The 18,229-nt window shown below is 43.5% G+C and overlaps 1 protein-coding gene across 9 annotated transcripts in view; it reads right to left on the bottom strand.

The window, feature by feature from the left end:
• CLASP1 (cytoplasmic linker associated protein 1) overlaps positions 1-18,229 on the bottom strand; it is a 311,886-nt gene that overhangs the window by 201,061 nt on the left and 92,596 nt on the right. For all 9 annotated transcript variants that reach the window (XM_061609140.1, XM_061609147.1, XM_061609143.1 and 6 more), the window contains 2 exons: positions 8,828-8,925; positions 8,342-8,409 (listed from right to left, as the gene is read on the bottom strand). In XM_061609140.1, coding sequence (XP_061465124.1) covers positions 8,342-8,409; positions 8,828-8,925 — 166 coding nt within the window. The remainder of the gene's footprint in view (positions 1-8,341; positions 8,410-8,827; positions 8,926-18,229) is intronic.

Here is an 18,229-nt window from a genome sequence, read left to right as displayed (position 1 = left end):
AGTGGGGGTTTTCCTTGCTAAACAGAGGGGTGGCTGAGGTGCTGATGTCCTAATTGACTCCATGGGCACAGGAAGCATGGGGGGGATTAGAGAGGGAAGTTAGCCCTGATCTCCCCTGCCATAGAACATTTTGTTGTGCTGCCCAACTGATGGGAACTAATGCAGAATGTGTATATCAGGGACTGAAGCCTATGGATCATATTTGTCCTGCAGTTCTAGGGCTACAGGCACACAGACAGCAAACCAGCTAGATATTCTCCAAATTACTATATGGATGTTATATAGGGCAATCTCTCTGCCAAGCCCAACACAAGAAGAAAACTAATAGTAGTATGATAAGATTCTAAATAAGTTAGCAAAATATTTTACTATAGGTTTCATTGAGCTACTCTCATAAACCAAACCAAAGCCTAAAATCTTTTTTAACTTAAGCTTTTCTTAACTACTAAACAATGAAAATAATTACAAACTGGACTAAATAATTTTGAAACACTTGATGCTGTGGAGTTGTTGAAACTAAGCTGTCTATGGACCAGCTTGAATCTGTTTTGTAGGGCAAGAACAAAATATTGTTTTCCAGTTTAGATGGCATGGCAAACTATGGTTCACCAAAAGCCATGGAGTAACTCATTAAGTGGAACAAGGAAGGGAACAGGGAGGAGAAACCACATGAGTAAATTATGGATTAAGACATTCATGTTTTTACAAAATTAATATATGAAAATTGCTGCATAGAATCATAGAATAGTAGAGTTGGAAGGGGCCTACAAGGCCATCAAGTCCAACCCCCTCCTCAAGGCAGGAATCCAAATCAAAGCATTCCCGACAGATGGCTGTCCAGCTGCCTCTTGAAGGCCTCCAGTGTCGGAGAGCCCACTATCTCTCTAGGTAATTGATTCCATTGTCGTATGGCTCTGACAGTTAGGAAGTTTTTCCTGATGTCCAGTTGAAATCTGGTTTCCTGCAACTTGAGCCCATTATTCCGTGTCCTGCACTCTGGGACGATCGAGAAGAGATCCCGGCCCTCCTCTATGTGACAACCTTCAGTCTCTCCTCATAGGGCTTTGTTTCCAGTCCCATGATCATCCTTGTTGCCCTCCTCTGAAGCTGTTCCAGTTTGTCTGCATCCTTCTTGAAGTGTGGAGACCAGAACTGGATGCAGTATTCGAGATGAGGCCTAACCAGTGCTGAATAGAGGGGAACTAATACTTCACATGATTTGGAAACTATACTTCTGTTAATGCAGCCTAATATAGCATTTGCCTTTTTTGCAGCCACATCACACTGTTGACTCATATTCAGCTTGTGATGAACGACAATTCCAAATTCCTTCTCACATGTCGTATTGCTGAGCCAAGTATCCCCCATCTTATAACTGTGCATTTGGTTTTTTTCCCCTAAGTGTAGAACTTTGCATTTATCCCTGTTGAATTTCATTCTGTTGTTTTCAGCCCAATGCTCCAGCCTATCAAGGTCTCTTTGAATTTTGTTTCTATCTTCCATGGTATTAGCATGCCCCCCCAATTTTGTATATCTGCAAATTTGATAAGCATGCTCTGTACCTCCTCATCCAAGTCGTTAATAAAAATGTTGAAGAGCACTGGGCCGAGGACCGAGCCCTGTGGTACCCCACTTGTTACTTCTGCCCAGTTTGAGAAGGAACCGTTGATAAGCACTCTTTGAGTACGATTCTGGAGTCAACTGTGAATCCACCTGATAGTTGTTCCATCCAGCCCACATTTAGCTAACTTGCTAATCAGAATATCATGGGGCACTTTGTCAAAAGCTTTGCTGAAATCGAGGTATATTATGTCCACAGCATTCCCACAGTCTACAAAGGAGGTTACCTGGTAAAAAATTAGATAAGATTAGTTTGGCAGGATTTGTTCTTCATAAATCCATGTTGGCCCTTAGTAATCACTGCATTGTTTTCAAGGTGCTTACAGACTGACTGCTTTATAATCTGCTCCAGAGTTTTTCCAGGGATTGATGTTAGGCTGACTGGTCTGTAATTCCCCGGTTCCTCCTTTTTCACTTTGTTGAAAATAGGGACAACATTAGCTCTCCTCCAGTCATTCGGCACTTCACCAGTCCTCCATGATTTCACAAAGATAATAGACAGCAGTTCTGAGAGTTCTTCAGCCATTTCCTTCAATACTCTAGGATGCAGTCTATCGGGCCCTGCCGATTTGAACTCGTTCAAAGTGATTAGGTATTCCTTGACCGTTTGTCTATCAAGCTCAAGCTCCAATCCTGCCCCTTCTACTTCATGTTTCCCAGGAGGTCACAGATCCTTTTTTGGGAGAAGACTGAGCCAAAGTAGGAATCGAGCACTTCTGCCGTTTCTTTGTCATCTGTTATTTTGCCATCCTCACTGAGTAGCTGTGCCACCATTTCTTTTCTCTGTCTTTTACTATGGACATACCTGAAGAAAGCTTTTTTGTTGCTTTTGCCTCAGCTCATTCTCAGCTTTAGCCTTCCTGGTGCCATCCCTGCAATTCCGTGATACCTGCCTGTACTCTTCCTTTGCGGCCTGGCCTTCTTTCCACTTCCTGTATGTGTCCTTTTTTGTTTTCATGTCATCTCTAAGCTTTTTGTGAAGCCACATTGGCTTCTTCTGTTGTTTCTCCCCCTTTTTCCTTGTTGGAATTGCTTGCCATTGCGCTTTTAGAATTTCCTTTTTTTAGAAACTCCCACCCATCTTGGACTCCTTCTCTCATTAGGGTGGCTTGTTGGCGTGTGTGCGTTGTTGCGTGAAACAGCATACATTACGTTGGAGTTAAGTTGAGCAAGAAACTTCTTCAGAGCATTAGAGCATGTTAAGAGTCTTTATTAAGACATTAAGGCTTTTCAGCAGTTCCCCCCCCCCTCTAGCTCTACAGCACATTTCTCTCCGAAAGCAAAAGTAAGACAGCCTCTCAGGTCAGAGGCATGATGCAGAAGGACACAACTCACAGACTCTGTTAGAACTTTCCCAGTCTATATCTTGATGGTTACCATAACAATGACCTTCACTGTCCGTTCCCAGACTGAGCAAAGACATAACTCCTCTTAACTTTCAAAACTTTCAGACTTGATGGAAAACTACTAGGCCTCATGCCAACAAGCCCCCCTTTTTCTCATCATGTCTGTCAATGACAAAGAAATCTCAACAATACATCTCCACAATACATAGTCATACAGTAATACATTTCTACAATAACTCTTGCAATACATTTCAGTACATTGCATCATACATTTGCAGTTCAGTACAGTTCAAAATTACATCTCAGTACAGTTCAAAATTACATCTCAGTACAGTTCAAAACTTTATTCACTCAAACTTTGGTTGAACACATGTCAAATAAAGTGTCTCAGGATCCATATCTACAACTTTATTCATTCCAGGACTTGTTATTAATCCCACGGTAAATCTTTCAGGCGGTTTGCCTAAATTTGCTCTTGTAGAGCGTCTTAAAGCTGGAACTTCTGCCCTCTCAGCTCCTCCATCTGAGCTGCTTATACTTGGTACAGCCTGATCAGCCAATTCCATTTCCTCAGCCTTGCGTTTCTTATTTCTACTGCGTTTTGCACAAATGAGCTCATTCAAAGCATCTCTGAGAGGTATTTGTGTGCCTTCCACTTTAATGTCAAGATTTGGCTTAAATGTCTGTGATTGTGTTCGTGCTTGTGTGTCATCTGTTCCTGTAAGAATAACTGTCTGCCTTTGATCCCAAGGCTTTTCTGAGACTTTAATGCTTCTGCTCAGAATTAACTGCTGTGTTTCTGGACACCAAACTCTGAAATATGCATTCTGAAATCCCAAAACAAAACCTTGCTGTGCTCTGGGCGCAAGCTTGCCCCTCCTTTTTCCCTGTGGAATGTGGATCCAGCACCTTGCCCCGAATTTTTGAATGTGTTCTATTTTAGGCTTTCTGCCAGTAAGTTTCTCATAAGGAGACATTCCAAGTGCACTGTGTAACACCCTGTTGTGAATATAATTCGCATAAAGAATTGCTTCTGCCCAGAAAGAATTCCCTAAACTGCAATCCATCAGCATGGCTCTCATTGCTTCCTCAAGCACCCTGTTTTTGTTCTCTGCAACCCCGGTGGAAGGTTTAAGTGCTATTTTCTTACTTGCCAGCACTTCATGCAATGCTTTACCCATGAATTCTTCTCCCTGGCCTGAGTGTATAGCCCCCACCGTGACGCCGTGTTGAGTTTCGATTCTCTTAATGAACAGTTTCAGCTTCTGCTCAGCTTCACTTTTATGCTTTAACAGAAAAACATGACAAAATCTTGAAAAATCATCTACCAGTACCATGAAGAATTTCGCACCTCCTCGTGAAGCATTTATTGGCCCTGATAAATCAACATGAACTAGCTGGTAGGGAGCTGTTGTGGTTCTCTCAGCCTCCCGGTTTATTGGTGCAATAGTCATTTTAGCTTGATTACATGCATCACAATCCATTAACTGTCCACAATCTTTTAAACGCATGTTTTCACTGTGCAAAGGGGTTTTCTTTATCGTGTCAAGGTTTGCATGCCCCAGCCTTTGATGCCATTCATGGACGCAGCCCTGATGTACCTGTGCCTCAGCATTTAACACAGCACACCCTGCTTGACTGCTCTTTATTACATACTGTGAATCATTAAGGCTTCCCTGCAAACACACTTGATCTCCCCTCATTATATAACATTGGTCTTTGTGGAACAAAATTGAATAATTACAACTCACCAGTTTGCTCACTGACAATATGTTATGAGCCAATTCCGGAACAAACAAACAATCTGACATTATCCCAAGCTTGTCAAACTTCACCAGACCTTTAGCTTCCACAGATTTCCATGATCCATCAGCAAGGTGCACAAAATCTTGCACATTTTCTGAAGTGTAAAACAAACGTCTGTCTTTAATTAATATATGGCTTGCCCCACTGTCAAGAAGCCAATTAATAGGTCGTAAATCTTGAGACTTCTGTTTACAAACAAAGTTCACACTTCCCTGCTTCAAGCCTCCGTCCCTGGAGTTTCGCTTGACTGGACATTGCCGCTGTAGATGCCGTCGATCTCCGCAAACAAAACAAGCCTTCAGCCTTTGTTGCTGCTCCTGTTTATAATCCTTCGGCATTGCCTCCTGACAGCTTCCATCGACTCGGCTCTTTTCGCCTCCTGTCTCCGCTGCCATTCTTGGGTCAGCTTTTCCTCAGCACTGTTTGCCTCTTTGCTTCTGACAGCTTCCAGCAGCTCGGCTCTCTGTGCCTCCTGCCTCCGCTGCCATTCCTGGGACAAATCCTGCAACGCGTCCCACATCTGTTTAGCCGACGGCTCATCTCTCACACACATCAGTTGAGAATCCGATAGAGCCAAGATTATAAACACCTGCGCCCTCTGGTCTCGACGCTTCCAGGCCGCGGTCAATACCGCCGGGGGTGGTTCATCTATAATGTCCCATAAATACTCTGTTATCAGCAAAGCCCGCATCCTCAGCTTCCAGCTGCCATAATTCTTTTCATTAAGCCGTTCCATCGGCAAGCCTCCCCCAGACAGGTTTACAGCCATGTTGCTCACCTCCGTCTGGTACAATCAATCAAGCTGCCCTCTCTGGAACTCCGTCTGCCGTCCAGACCAGCAACTTACTCCCGTGTAATGCGCTGTGGATCTGGGCCCATAACCCCTGTTGGCGTGTGTGCGTTGTTGCGTGAAACAGCATACATTACATTGGAGTTAAGTTGAGCAAGAAACTTCTTCAGAGCATTAGAGCATGTTAAGAGTCTTTATTAAGACATTAAGGCTTTTCAGCAGTTCCCCCCCCTCCTCTAGCTCTACAGCACATTTCTCTCCGAAAGCAAAAGTAAGACAGCCTCTCAGGTCAGAGGCATGATGCAGAAGGACACAACTCACAGACTCTGTTAGAACTTTCCCAGTCTATATCTTGATGGTTACCATAACAACGACCTTCACTGTCTGTTCCCAGACTGGGCAAAGACATAACTCCTCTTAACTTTCAAAACTTTCAGACTTGATGGAAAACTACTAGGCCTCATGCCAAAATGGCTTGCCATGGAATGGTACTTACAATTGTCTTGAGTTTATTAAAATCTGCTTTCCTGAAGTCCAGGGTACGCATATGGCTACTCTCAGCTTTTGCTTGTTAAAATCAAGAATTCAAGTATGGTGTGGTCTCTTTCCCCCAGAGTTCCCGTAACTGCCACTTCATCCACCAAATCATCTCTATTGGTTAGAATCAAGTCCAGGATAGCTGATCCTCTGGTTGCTTCCTCCACTTTCTGTAGGAGGAAGTTATCTCCAATACCAGTCAGAAATTTCTTGGAGGGGCCATGCTTAGCAGAATTTGTCTCCCAACAGATATCAGGATAATTGAAATGCCCCATTACTACTACATCATGCCTCCTCGAAACATTGGCAATTTGCTTTTCAAAAGTTACATCGTCTTCTCCTTGATTGGGTGGTCGGTAATAGACTCCAATAACCACATTCCTTTTATTACTTGCCCCATTAATTTTAATCCAGATACTCTCGGTGGAACTACCAAGCTCATCTTCCTGTATTTCTGTGCAGGGATATATATTTTTAACATATAGCGCGACTCCACCTCCCTTTTTATTTCTTTTGTTATTTTTGAACAAGTTATATCCTTCAATTGCTGTATTCCAGTCATGGGAGTCAACCCACCAAGTTTCAGTTATACCTATCAAGTCTTAATTGCCCTCCTGGATTAAGTTCATCCTGCTTATTTCCCATGCTCTGCACATTAGTATACAGGCATCAAAGACCATGTGATTTATGGCTTGGCTTCCTTACTACATTTTTCTGAGGACTGTCACTGGTCCCTATTACAGCCGATCTCTCTGTTCCCGTTGCTGTGCACAAGCCTTCATCAGTCGTTACCACCAAGTTAAGTCTCCCTCCCCCTTAGGATTCAGTTTAAAGCCCTCCTGATGAACTTCTCCATGCTGTGGCCAAACACATTCTTCCCAGTCCTTGTGACATGCAACCCATCACTTGCCAGCAATCCATCTTCCAGGAAGCATAGCCCGTGGTCCCAGAATCCAAATCTCTCACATTGGCACCACCTTCGTAGCCATTCATTCACATGGAGTATTTTTCTTTCCCTTTCTACTCCTCTTCTAAGTACTGGAAGGATGGATGAAAGAACTATCTGGGCCCCAAAGTCCTTGAGTTTCCTTCCCAGAGCTTCAAAGTCTGATGTGATTTCTTCGTAGCTCCATTTGGCAGTATCATTTGTTCCCACATGGATGAGGAGAAAGGGATACCTGTCAGTGGGCTTGATGAGTGATGGCAACCCTTCTATCACATCTCTCCATCCTCCTGGTAGACAGCATACCTGGCGAGTCCACAGATCTTCTCTGCATACTTGGGTTTTGATCCCACGCAGTAGGGAGTCTCCCACTACTAGTACTCTTCTCTTCTTCTTGTTGCAGGGCCAATGAAACCTCGCCCCACTTGACCGGGCTTCAGCCTCTTGCTTGTTGTTGCACGGGATCTCCTGTAATTCTTCCACCACAGGCTGTCCTCCAGTCTCATCCTCGAGTGGTTGAAAGCGGTTCCATAGTTCCACTGGTGAAGGGTGTCTTCTAGCTCTTCTGCTCCTAACTATCACCCTTTCCCACAGAGTTTCCTCCACTTCGTTGTTCCTCTCCAAAGCAGTCTCCTCTTCTGCTACCACATGCTGTTGCTCCTCCACCTCCTCCTCTCTTTGCTGTTGTTGTTCCAGTGTTCTGTCTAAGAACTCTTCATCTTCTCTTATAGTTCTCAGTGTGGCCACCCGCCATTCCAGGCCTCTCACTTTTTCTCCCAAAAATGCCATGAGCTTGCACTTGTTGCACATGTATGCCATGTTGTTCTCAGGCAAGAAAACAAACATGGCACACACCTTGCAGGTCAGTACCACTGGAGTATCCTTCCCGTTCATACTCTCTTCTATCTTTTGTTTCTTTCTAACTACTTGTTTTGGAGTGGCCTGTGCTTTGTCCTGTCCTACTACAGGGTAAACTTGAGAGTCCCACTGGTATGCAGTGACCTGTACAAGGTGAATTAGTAATTTGTGGTTTTGGGGGGGGGGGTTAGGGACCTCCCCCGTTGAACTCCTTTGTCAAACTCCTGTTTGCTCTCCCTGTTCACTCGCTCTGTTCGCTTGCTCTCTGAAAGCTGGCTTGCTTATATGTCCTCACCTGTAGACCAACTGAGACAGCTCCCTCTCCTCTGCTCTGTTAGGAGTCAGGAAACAGAATGAAAGTCCCAGCACACACAGCTTTTCTTTAAGCACTGATTTCATCTTATTTGAAAGCAAAAAAAAAAGTGTAATATATCTACTCACCACCTGATCCCTGGATCATGGTTCCTGATTTCTGGACCTCATCGAATTTTGTAAAAATTATGTTCAACCTGGTTTGAAAAGGGGAAGATAGCAATTGAGTCATCCAAATTGCAAAACACCCAACTAAGAATAAAGACTTTGGCAAAATTTCACTGGCATAAACTGAAGCCTCCTAATTTTAAGAGGGGAAAGAAAAAACCTTCAGTTAGATATAGATGTTGGTTTACTGCAGTATGATTGTCAGACTATCAGACAAAATACATAATGTACAAATGATACTCAATTCAGCAAAACAACAACATTCTTTAACTATTATCATTTTGATTTGTTCCTGGCTTTTGAACACTAGGGAACATTTTCCTCAAGGTCCAAATAGCTAGAACATTCAGCCAGCCTACAGAGGATGTTCACATTTTAGCAGCAGCAGAAGCCTAATTGGAGCCCAAAACAAGTACATCAGAGAGAGAGAGAAATTTCTTCACTCACCGAGACTGTGGCAATCCTTTTTTGCTGAGATCGGCCCTTACACGTTCACCTACATGTCTGTAGATTTCTACTAGGCTATTTATTGCTGCATCACGAACCTAATCATCCAAGAAAACAATGGGAAAAACAGTTTTATATATATGATAAAATACATAAAATAAAGCCAATAATATTGCTATATAACTGGCATGATCACAGTTAAATTTGGACCTATGGTGAGGGCAGCATTAAGCTACCTATACTCCCCATCCAAAGCCTTGTGACTAGAATCAGATGCTTTTTCTACATGCTCTCTCATCATCCCTCCTGATTTCAGGTTGTCAACATTAACTGGGCTGCATGCAGGGTCAGCCTAAAGTTTTTTCCTCAGTGACATCTGCACTTTTTGTTGACAGTTTGATTCGTACAAGGTTTTCTCCAGACAAACCTATGCATAGGAGGAAATGCCTGAAGCTAAAAGCAACCGATCACCACGAGCAAACTAGATCCCAGATATTTCTCTCATTCTCCCCTCTCCAACCGCTGCAAAAATAAGTATAGAACACTAATATGTGCAGACAGCATGGTGTAGAGCAGGGATGGGAGACCTGTAGTCCTCTGAGATGTTATTGGACACTAACTCCCATCAACCCAGCCAGCTTAACCAATGGTCAGTGATGATAGAAGCTATAGTCCAACAACATCTAGTGTAATGGAACAGAAGGTGGTAGAAATGGCTGAAATTAAAGGATAACAAGAGAAAGAGGAAGGAGATGAGAGAGTACAATAGTCCGACATGAGAAGACCCCTTCCACAGAATTAGATCAGGGATGGGGAACCTTTGGCCCTCTAGCTCAGCCTTTCCCAACCTTTGGGTCCCCAGATGTTGCTGGACTACAATTCCCGTAATTCCTGACCATTGGCCATGCTGGCTGGCGTTGATGGGAATTGTAGTCTAGCAACATTTGGGGACCCAAAGGTTGGGAAAGGCTGCTCTAGCTGTTGCTGGACTCCAGCTCCCTTTAGCCTCATCCAGCATGGCCAACGATCAAGGATGATGGGAGATGTAACCCAACAGCATCTGGAGGGCCACAGCTTTGCCCCACCTTATTTTAGACAGTCTCATAAAGACTTAAACTACAGAAAAATCTGGACTTTCTTGATCTCACAGGTAGTTGAAAGTTGCTACCTCTCCCAGAGTGGGAAAGAATCATCTGCGCTCTGTTCATTATACAGCACGGGTGGCCACTCTGTGGCTCTCCAGATGCTGCTGAACTACAGCTCCCATCATCCCTGACCATGAGCTGTGTTGGCTGAGACTGCTGGGAGCTGTAGTTCAGCAGCATCTGGAGACCCACAGAGTGGCCACCCCTGTTATACAGCCACGAGAGTTGCTGTATACAGTAGTCAACATGGAATTTTCGCATGCTGCAATGTTAAATTGAAAATATTCCCCCATACCATTCTGATGCTTCCCATAAGCTCATTTCAAAACAAAACCTTACAAAACTTATAGTCATGAACTCAGAAATGCTTGCTTAACAACCCTCTAAATTTTCATAGTGATACACAAAACAGTCAGAGAGAATCGAGAGTTCAAAGTGGAGGGAGGGAGGGAGGGAGGGAGGGAGAGAGAGAGAACAGACCCCTTTTGGACTTTTTGTCTGTCTGTTGAAATTCATTAAAAATCAGCCATGTTCACAGAGGACCTGTAATCCTATTACCGACCCATACTCTGACCTTCATCTTCTGCAGTTTAAAAGTTTTAAAAAATGCCTGGCTGATTTTTAATTAATTTAAGAAATTTTGCATTGAACTCAATGATAATGTTAGGCATGCTCAGTAAGAACAACTGTCAGTATTCTAAAAGGCAGACTCACAGCTGCTGGGCTTGCCTACTCAGAGGGACATACCCACACCAGACCTTTATTTCATGTGAGACAGCCATGGCTTCCCCGAAAGAATCCTGGGAAGTGTAGTTTGTGGTGCTGGGAGGAGACTCCTATTTCACTGACAGAGCTCCAGTGGCCAGAGTGGTTTAACAGTCAGCTGCTCTGATTGAAGCTCTGTGGGGGAACGGCATCTCCTAACAACTCCCAGCACCCTTCACTAACTACACTTCCCAGGATTCTTTGGGAGAAGCCATAACTGTCTAAAGTGAAATAAAAGTCTGGTGTGGATGTGGCCAGGGACAGTTTTGGTTTAAATATGGGTGGGAAGCTACATGTGCCTGCTGTAGAATAAAAAAGTTGGGGAAATGCTGAAAATGAATGATATTGTTCACAATGTTTTCCTTTTGGAAAGGAAAGGGGCTTCCCCCCTGCCCAGTGCCCACCAACCCAATCTCCTCCCCTCCTTCTCCCTCCCCCTCCCATTTCTGCACTCCTCCCCCTCCGCTCCTCCCCCAGGTGAGTTTCACCTATCGTAAGCATGATTGCACAGGAGTAAATACCGCTGAAGTCAAAAAGCATGCAAACGGTCACACCTGTCCTCCCCTCCTCTTCCTTCATATCCCCTCCCTCTTACCCCTTCCCTCCTCCTTCCTTCCCCCCTCCCTGCCCCTCCCCATCCCCTTCCAATCCCCTCCTTTCCCCCCTCCCCCATGGCCAGTTTTACCTATCCTAGGATTATGACCTGGGAGACCAGGGTTCAAATCCCCACACAGCCATGAAGCTCCCTGGGTGACCTTGGGCCAGTCACTACTTCTCAGCCTCAGAGGGAGGCAATGAATACCACTTAGCATGAAAACACTATTCATAGGGTCGCCATAAGTCAGAATTGACTTGAAGGCAGTCCATTCCATTTTACACATTTGTCAAAATGCATACACAATTTGGGCTGGTCTTTCACAGTCCAATCCACTTCCTGTGTAGCTTGGAAGAATTGGGTAACATGTGCCTCTGAGCATATGGTGAGTGGTAGCAACACCTGCAACCAGCCCAAATAACAGAAACAGGACATGTGTTGTGCTGATCTTGTTTTAGCAGGGAGGAAACAACAATAGAAGGATAGTTAATAGAGTTCAGATAGTCACTTTAAATGTTTTATTTACTTTGCAATTTTAGTGAAGTTTCCTATAGTAAATCATTTTCTTTTGCTTCTGTTTCCCTGAATACGTGAAGTACAGCAACACTTTGCAAAACTAAAAAAAGGCTCCAAAAACAATTGTGGAATAACGGCACTGACTGTTCTGCATAATAGTTTCTAATGGACACGAGGAGAGTCTCAGTTTGCACAAGATAAAACAGTAGGAGGCGAAATATATTCTAGCAAAATTCTAGGTTTGCTCTATGTGTTTAATTGACCATGCCCACCTTTCCTTAAGTGGAGTAGTTTAAGCACAGCAGGCTGAAAACATGCATCTTGGGCAGGCCAAGTTTGTTTTTTCCAGCAGCTAGTTGGTCAGGTTGACTTTCCACAGGGATATCTGGAGCTGCTGGGGTTGAACTGTCAAAGTCCAGAGCAGAGCTTGGAAAAGTTACTTTTTTGAACTATAACTCCCATCAGCCCAATCCAGTGGCCATGATGGCCGGGGCTGATGGGAGTTGTAGTTCAAAAAAGTAACTTTTCCAAGCTCTGGTCCAGAGCTGGGCCACCTTCTAACTCCCCCCTCGGCCCTTCACTGGCTTGACCAACCCACTCTAAGTCCTCCTCCACTTTGTTCTCATCAGTCCACCTCTCCTCCAGCAGGGGTCACAGCAGACCCAGTGAATTTTGCCATAACAAAATGTCGTGGCTCCTTGCTTCTGATCAGCATTCAACATTATTTCAAAAGGGATGAGCACTCCTTCAAAGGGACAGCTCTAACTTAAGATCAGATTAAAATCCAAGATCCATATGATGATTACACACAAAAATATTTAGACAGGAACAAATGATGCTTCTAGATCTAACCTCTCCATCTGTATCCTTCCTCAAAACAGTACAAGCTTTTTAAAAGCAGTCCTCCATTCGTTTCCCCTAAGTCAAATCCACATCCACCCCACCAGCTTTCCTCACCCAATCTCTCCCTCCTGCCCCCATCCCCATGCCAGTTCTTCCCCACAGTTCCTCTTCTACCCACTGACCCAGCATGGCTCAGGGCTCTCCCTATCACCACGGCAACAACAGATAAAGGACAAGCACTGTGTTGCAAGAAAGACCATGGACCAACAAGACTCTGTGAACTGGTTAGCCCAAGCACCAAGACAGAAGGAAGCAGGGAGCAAACATAGGGGCAGTTTATGTATGCTGAAAGGTGCTAGTGTGCACTCCCTCCCCCAATAACTCACCTATATCTTTTCAACTGTCACTGCCAAGAGTACAACTGCTGACTGACAAGGTTCTGGAACTTGGACTCCTACTACTGGCCTTAAGTATTCCACCAACTTCTGATGGCAAAAAGATACGGACCTCAGGCTTTTGTGAAGTACTCTTCTACCTAACAAGCAGCAAATCATTTCATCCAATGGCAGAGAGTCCTTTTCACATCAACCACATGAATCAGGGGGGCATCCCACAATTACTGAGGAGTGAAGCCATGCTGAAGATCACATAGGAAGGGGGCTTCTATGTTCTGGAAACAGAGGTGCATCATTTCAGATTCTGAGAGAGGTCACCATTAATATGTAAGTTTTTAAAAGCCATGGGTGCGAGTGTTTCCTTTGTACAACTCCACAACATATTTTGCATTGTTAGCAAGTATGTGTGGTGCTTGGTTTAATCCCTTTCATTTGCTTTTCTCCAAAGATGATTGTGAAGGATGTGTATGTACCAGCTCAAATATCAGAGGCTGCATGCCTCCAAATATCATTTGTTGGGGAACATGAGCAGATAAGTGCTTCCCATAGGCATCTGGCTGTCCACTGTGGGAACAGAATGCTAGATGAGATAGACCTTTGGTTTGATCCAACAGGGATTTTCTTATATTCTTAGGAAAGTTTGTGGGTGTTTCCCCTCAATCCACTACATTTGTCTCAAATTTAAAGAGAATTTAAAACAAATTTAAAGAAATCTACTGTTTATCTATTACACTTCTATCAATCTGTTTTTCTAAGAAGCCCCAAAACATGAGGCAGATCAGTATTGTAGATGAAGTAATACGCTAGGTGCTCTTGGAACAAGGCACACCTAGCAAATAGAAGCAATGCTGTTGTTAGTTACAACAACTAAATCCTATTATTGGCTTCAATGGGGGTCTTAGTTATAGCTAACTCTTCCTGGATTCTACCCAGCATCTGGACTAATGGCTAAAACAAGGGGTCTAATAAATCAATGAGAGAAAAACCAACAATATATTAAAAAGGACCTTTAGGGTTCCCACTTAACTGCTTTAAACTTATAGTTTGCACAACCCGTATCTGACATATAATGAACATCCCTAGACTGGACCAACAAAAGAAAAGAAAGCCTGGTAGAGCATAAAATTTTAGGCAAGTATAGGTTGGCTTGGTGAAGACAGCCTTACAAGTACATCAGAATAAAAATTTGCATCTCTTCTAATGGTGCTTATGTCCTGCTTGTGGACTTCCCATAGGCATCTGGCTGTTCCTTCTTCGTAATCATCTATCCTGGGCCTTTCCATAATTCCCTCCAAGTGACTTCCATAGAATTTGCAGAGTTTTATTTCCTGAGCAGGAGCAGCACAAGTATTTTATGATGCTGAAGAAAGTCTCTCCTTCCCATTACAAGTAAGGTCAAAAAGAAGCTTTCACTGCTGGACAAGACTGGAAATATAACAACATGCAAGTGAAGCACAGTCTGGACAGAGGGGGAAAGAATATGACCTTCTAAAACGCTGTTCTAATAAGCAATGATATTTCCTTGAGAAAATTATCACAGAGGTACAGCCTAAAGAAGCCAAGCCTGAAACAGTGACTTGTGTAATCATGCTGAACTGAACTCAAGAGCAGGGCCGGCACCAAAGGGTGGCCAGGTCAGGCCCTGGCCAAGGGCCCCATGGCCCACAGGGGCCCCTCTTTAGGGGGGGAAGTAGCACTCCCCTGCCGTGGATCACAGGAAGAGTGCTTCCAGGCCAACCGCCCATTCACTCGCTCCACCTACCTCTTTCTCCTGACTTCTGCTGCTGCGCGTGCAGGGCTGCCATCAACTAAGATGGCGGCATAGGCTTCTTTAAGGGGTTGGTGCACCCACCACCATCTTGGTTGATGGCAGGCATGTGCACGTGCGTATAGCGTATTGCGCATGTGTACCATCAACCAAGATGGCGGTGGGGTATCAGCCCCTTAGAGAAGCCTCTGCCACCATCTTAGTTGATGGCAGTCCTGCGCACACAGCACACACACCAGCAGGACACAGCAGAGAGGTGGGTAAAACAGGTAGGAGCCACATCCCGGGGCAGGCTGGTGCCCATGGGCCCAGTCATGCCTGGCTGCATGCATGCGTGTGTGTGTGCAGGTGCTGGGGCCAGGGGCATGCGTGGCGCCGGCCCTGCTCAAGAGGATTACTCCAGTGCTTCTAATTTTCTCATCATGCATTTTATGACAGAGCCTTTATTAATATCATGCCTTATTTGATGGAATGACTGCACAGTATTTTTTTTTTATTAAAGTGATATCTGGCTAAACATAGTAGATCTACAGTTAAAAATAGGGATTTTTTTCTCCTTTATAAATATAGCCAATACTGGAGGCAAAGCAAGGATTCTATGCTATGGCCAGAATCCAAACAAACTGCACAACTAGCTCAGCATGCCCAAGACCACTTGTGGCTTAAACCTCTTAAACTGCAGCCCTTCATGGAACATGGCAAACTGATTTTGAAAACCAAGGGCATCTTTCAAAAGCAGTTCAAGATACAGCATGGCCACTTTAATAGAAGTTTACAATTCTATTGGGCGTGCCAAACCCTTGGCTGTTCCTAAATTAGTCTTTTGGATCCTTGCCTACATGTGGCACAGTAACAACCACTGCCAGCATTCTCTACACCAAAGTTAATTGTTACTATAACTCCCACTGGAGAAGGCAAGGTAAGCAAAGCTGATTTTAAAAAAGTCTTTAGCATCACCTGTCAAAGATCTGAAATATGTTAGATATAAAAGTATATAATATTAGGTCATTTGAAAATTGTTTCATCCTCTTATGAAATGAAAAAATATCTCCTTGCATAGAGAAACCACACCTTTAAGTCAAAAGTGAACCAACAGAAATCAAGGCCCTGATTCTGTTTTAACTCTTCAACCAACAGAGGGCAGTACTGATTCACAATCCACTCTGCCTCTTTGGTGTTCTAACTCTATAACAAGAACAGGCAACTAGTGATGGGTTACGATCTGATAAGATATTGAGTTCACCCCCTTGGCAAAGGCCAACTGTAATCCCTGCTCAAAGAAGAGCTTATGTGTTAAATTGGGCCAACACTGATTTAATTTCAGTCAAGTGGTTTATTTCAAACAATACAAAAATCTAAATAGGTCTCATTATATCTTAATTTTTTGGCAGTAGCAAGAAGTAGTAAGATCATTTCTATGGAAGCACTATTAGCCTAAGGATACAATGAGGAATTCAAGCACAGAAGGGATAAGAGAAAGGATAATAAGGAAACTTGTTGTTTGGGAAACACCTATTGCTCTGTAAGCCCCCAAAAAGGAGACAAACAAAGCTGACCATCTGTCTGCTATTACCTGTTGGGTATATGCCTAATTATTGTTTTTGTTGTTATTAGCAGGGCTGTGGAGTCGGTACACCAAACCCTCAACTCCGACTCCAACTCCTCTATTTTTCTACTGTCCGACTCAGACTCAGACTCCTCTATTTTTCTACTGTCCAACTCCGACTCCACCCAAAATTGCTTCTTGTCAATCAAAATTTATTTGGAAGTCGGAGTCGGTACATTTCTACCGACTCCGACTCTTCCCAAAATTGCTCCCGAGTCCGACTCCGACTCCACAGCCCTGGTTATTAGTTATTATTTAATAGCAATATTTATCACTTAAAGTGCCTAAAACTTGTAAGCACTGTACAAAGATTTTAAAAAAAGGATAGTCTCTGATGGCAATTTAATAGATATGACACACAAAGGAAAAAGGAAGGCGGAGAAAGAGAAAAACAAGCAAATTCAGATGCCTAATCTTGAAGTTATATTATCTCAGATATATTGAGCATCTTGTCTGCTACTAGGGCTGCATTCAGACATGGGGTTTATTGCATTATATTTTCTTATTATAATGCTAGCATTTCTGTCCTGATTTCTAATGTTCCTTTCACACTGTAATACCTGTTCCATTATGGAACTATGTTTTTTCCCCATCAATATACCATCATGTCATGCTATATTTCATTCACACCCATGGGCATGGAATGAGACAATGAGACAACAACAACAGAAATCATTGGACATGTTGTTCCCCTTCCACCCCATGCAATTAATGTGGAAATGACCCCCATGGACCAGAAGCACGACTCATGTCAATGAGAAGACATGCCTTCAGTGCAATGGGTATGGGCCCAATTCTATGGAACTCTCTTCCATTAGGAATCAGGCAGGCACCGTCCCTGCTAAGTTTCATATGCCAGGTTACAATAGTTTTACTTCAGGAGACCTTTGCACTATGAATGTTGTTCTAATGTCTCTGTTCCTGATCTTTTAATCTGTGTTTTAAATATTGTATATTATTGGTTTTGTTTTGTTTTCCCTATAAGTCACTTTGGGACATATTGCAAAAAGCAGGGCGTAACTTCCAATTCCATCACAGCATGGAATACAATATTGGGCACAGTATTCAACATCCCAAGAAACCCAGCTTTCATCTTGTTCAGACATACACAATTTTAGCCCTAACAGGTAATAAAATAAGTATCTTACAATATCTAGGGAAAAATCTCAAAAAACCAGGGCTGGGATTGTTCAGGGCTTCAAGGCATCAGGTGGGCAGAGCTTCTGTGCCCAGCATAGCTCCCTGTTACACTCCTGATTACTAGTAGAAGCAGAATAAATTATGCCAGTCAAAATATATGCAAATTAGTGTGCATAGTTTCTACAGCAGGTGCAGAGAATATTTGACCCGCCAGATGTTGCTGAACTACAACTCCCATCAACCCAAGTAAGCACAGCCAATGGCCAGGAAGAATCTGGAGGCCCAAAGGTTCCCTGCCCCTATTCTAGATGTGGAGCACACTATGTATCATAGTAACTCAAGTCCTTTCCGTACATGTTGACAAAAATCACACCTGCTTCATCCCAATACAGAGTTAGATATTGTAATGAGTGACTTGATTTTATATTCCTGGGTAAACTCCTCAACTCTGCCCCTGGTATGGAGTTTATTTATCTTTGTAACACATATTACATCATGGTCCCCACATCTCCACCGCTGAGATCTCTCACCACTGTCCCACAAAATTATTTGCAGCCAGTCTCATTGCACTGCAGAAAAATTAGGAAGCTGCAATTCCTCCCAAAGTGCACCATTCGTAAAACAAAATT

The sequence above is a fragment of the Rhineura floridana genome, chromosome 2 (genome assembly GCF_030035675.1).
Source record: "Rhineura floridana isolate rRhiFlo1 chromosome 2, rRhiFlo1.hap2, whole genome shotgun sequence".
NCBI classification, from domain to species: domain Eukaryota; kingdom Metazoa; phylum Chordata; class Lepidosauria; order Squamata; family Rhineuridae; genus Rhineura; species Rhineura floridana.
The sequence above is the reverse complement of the archived record's forward strand: the minus strand, read 5'-3'. Positions and strand labels throughout refer to the sequence as shown.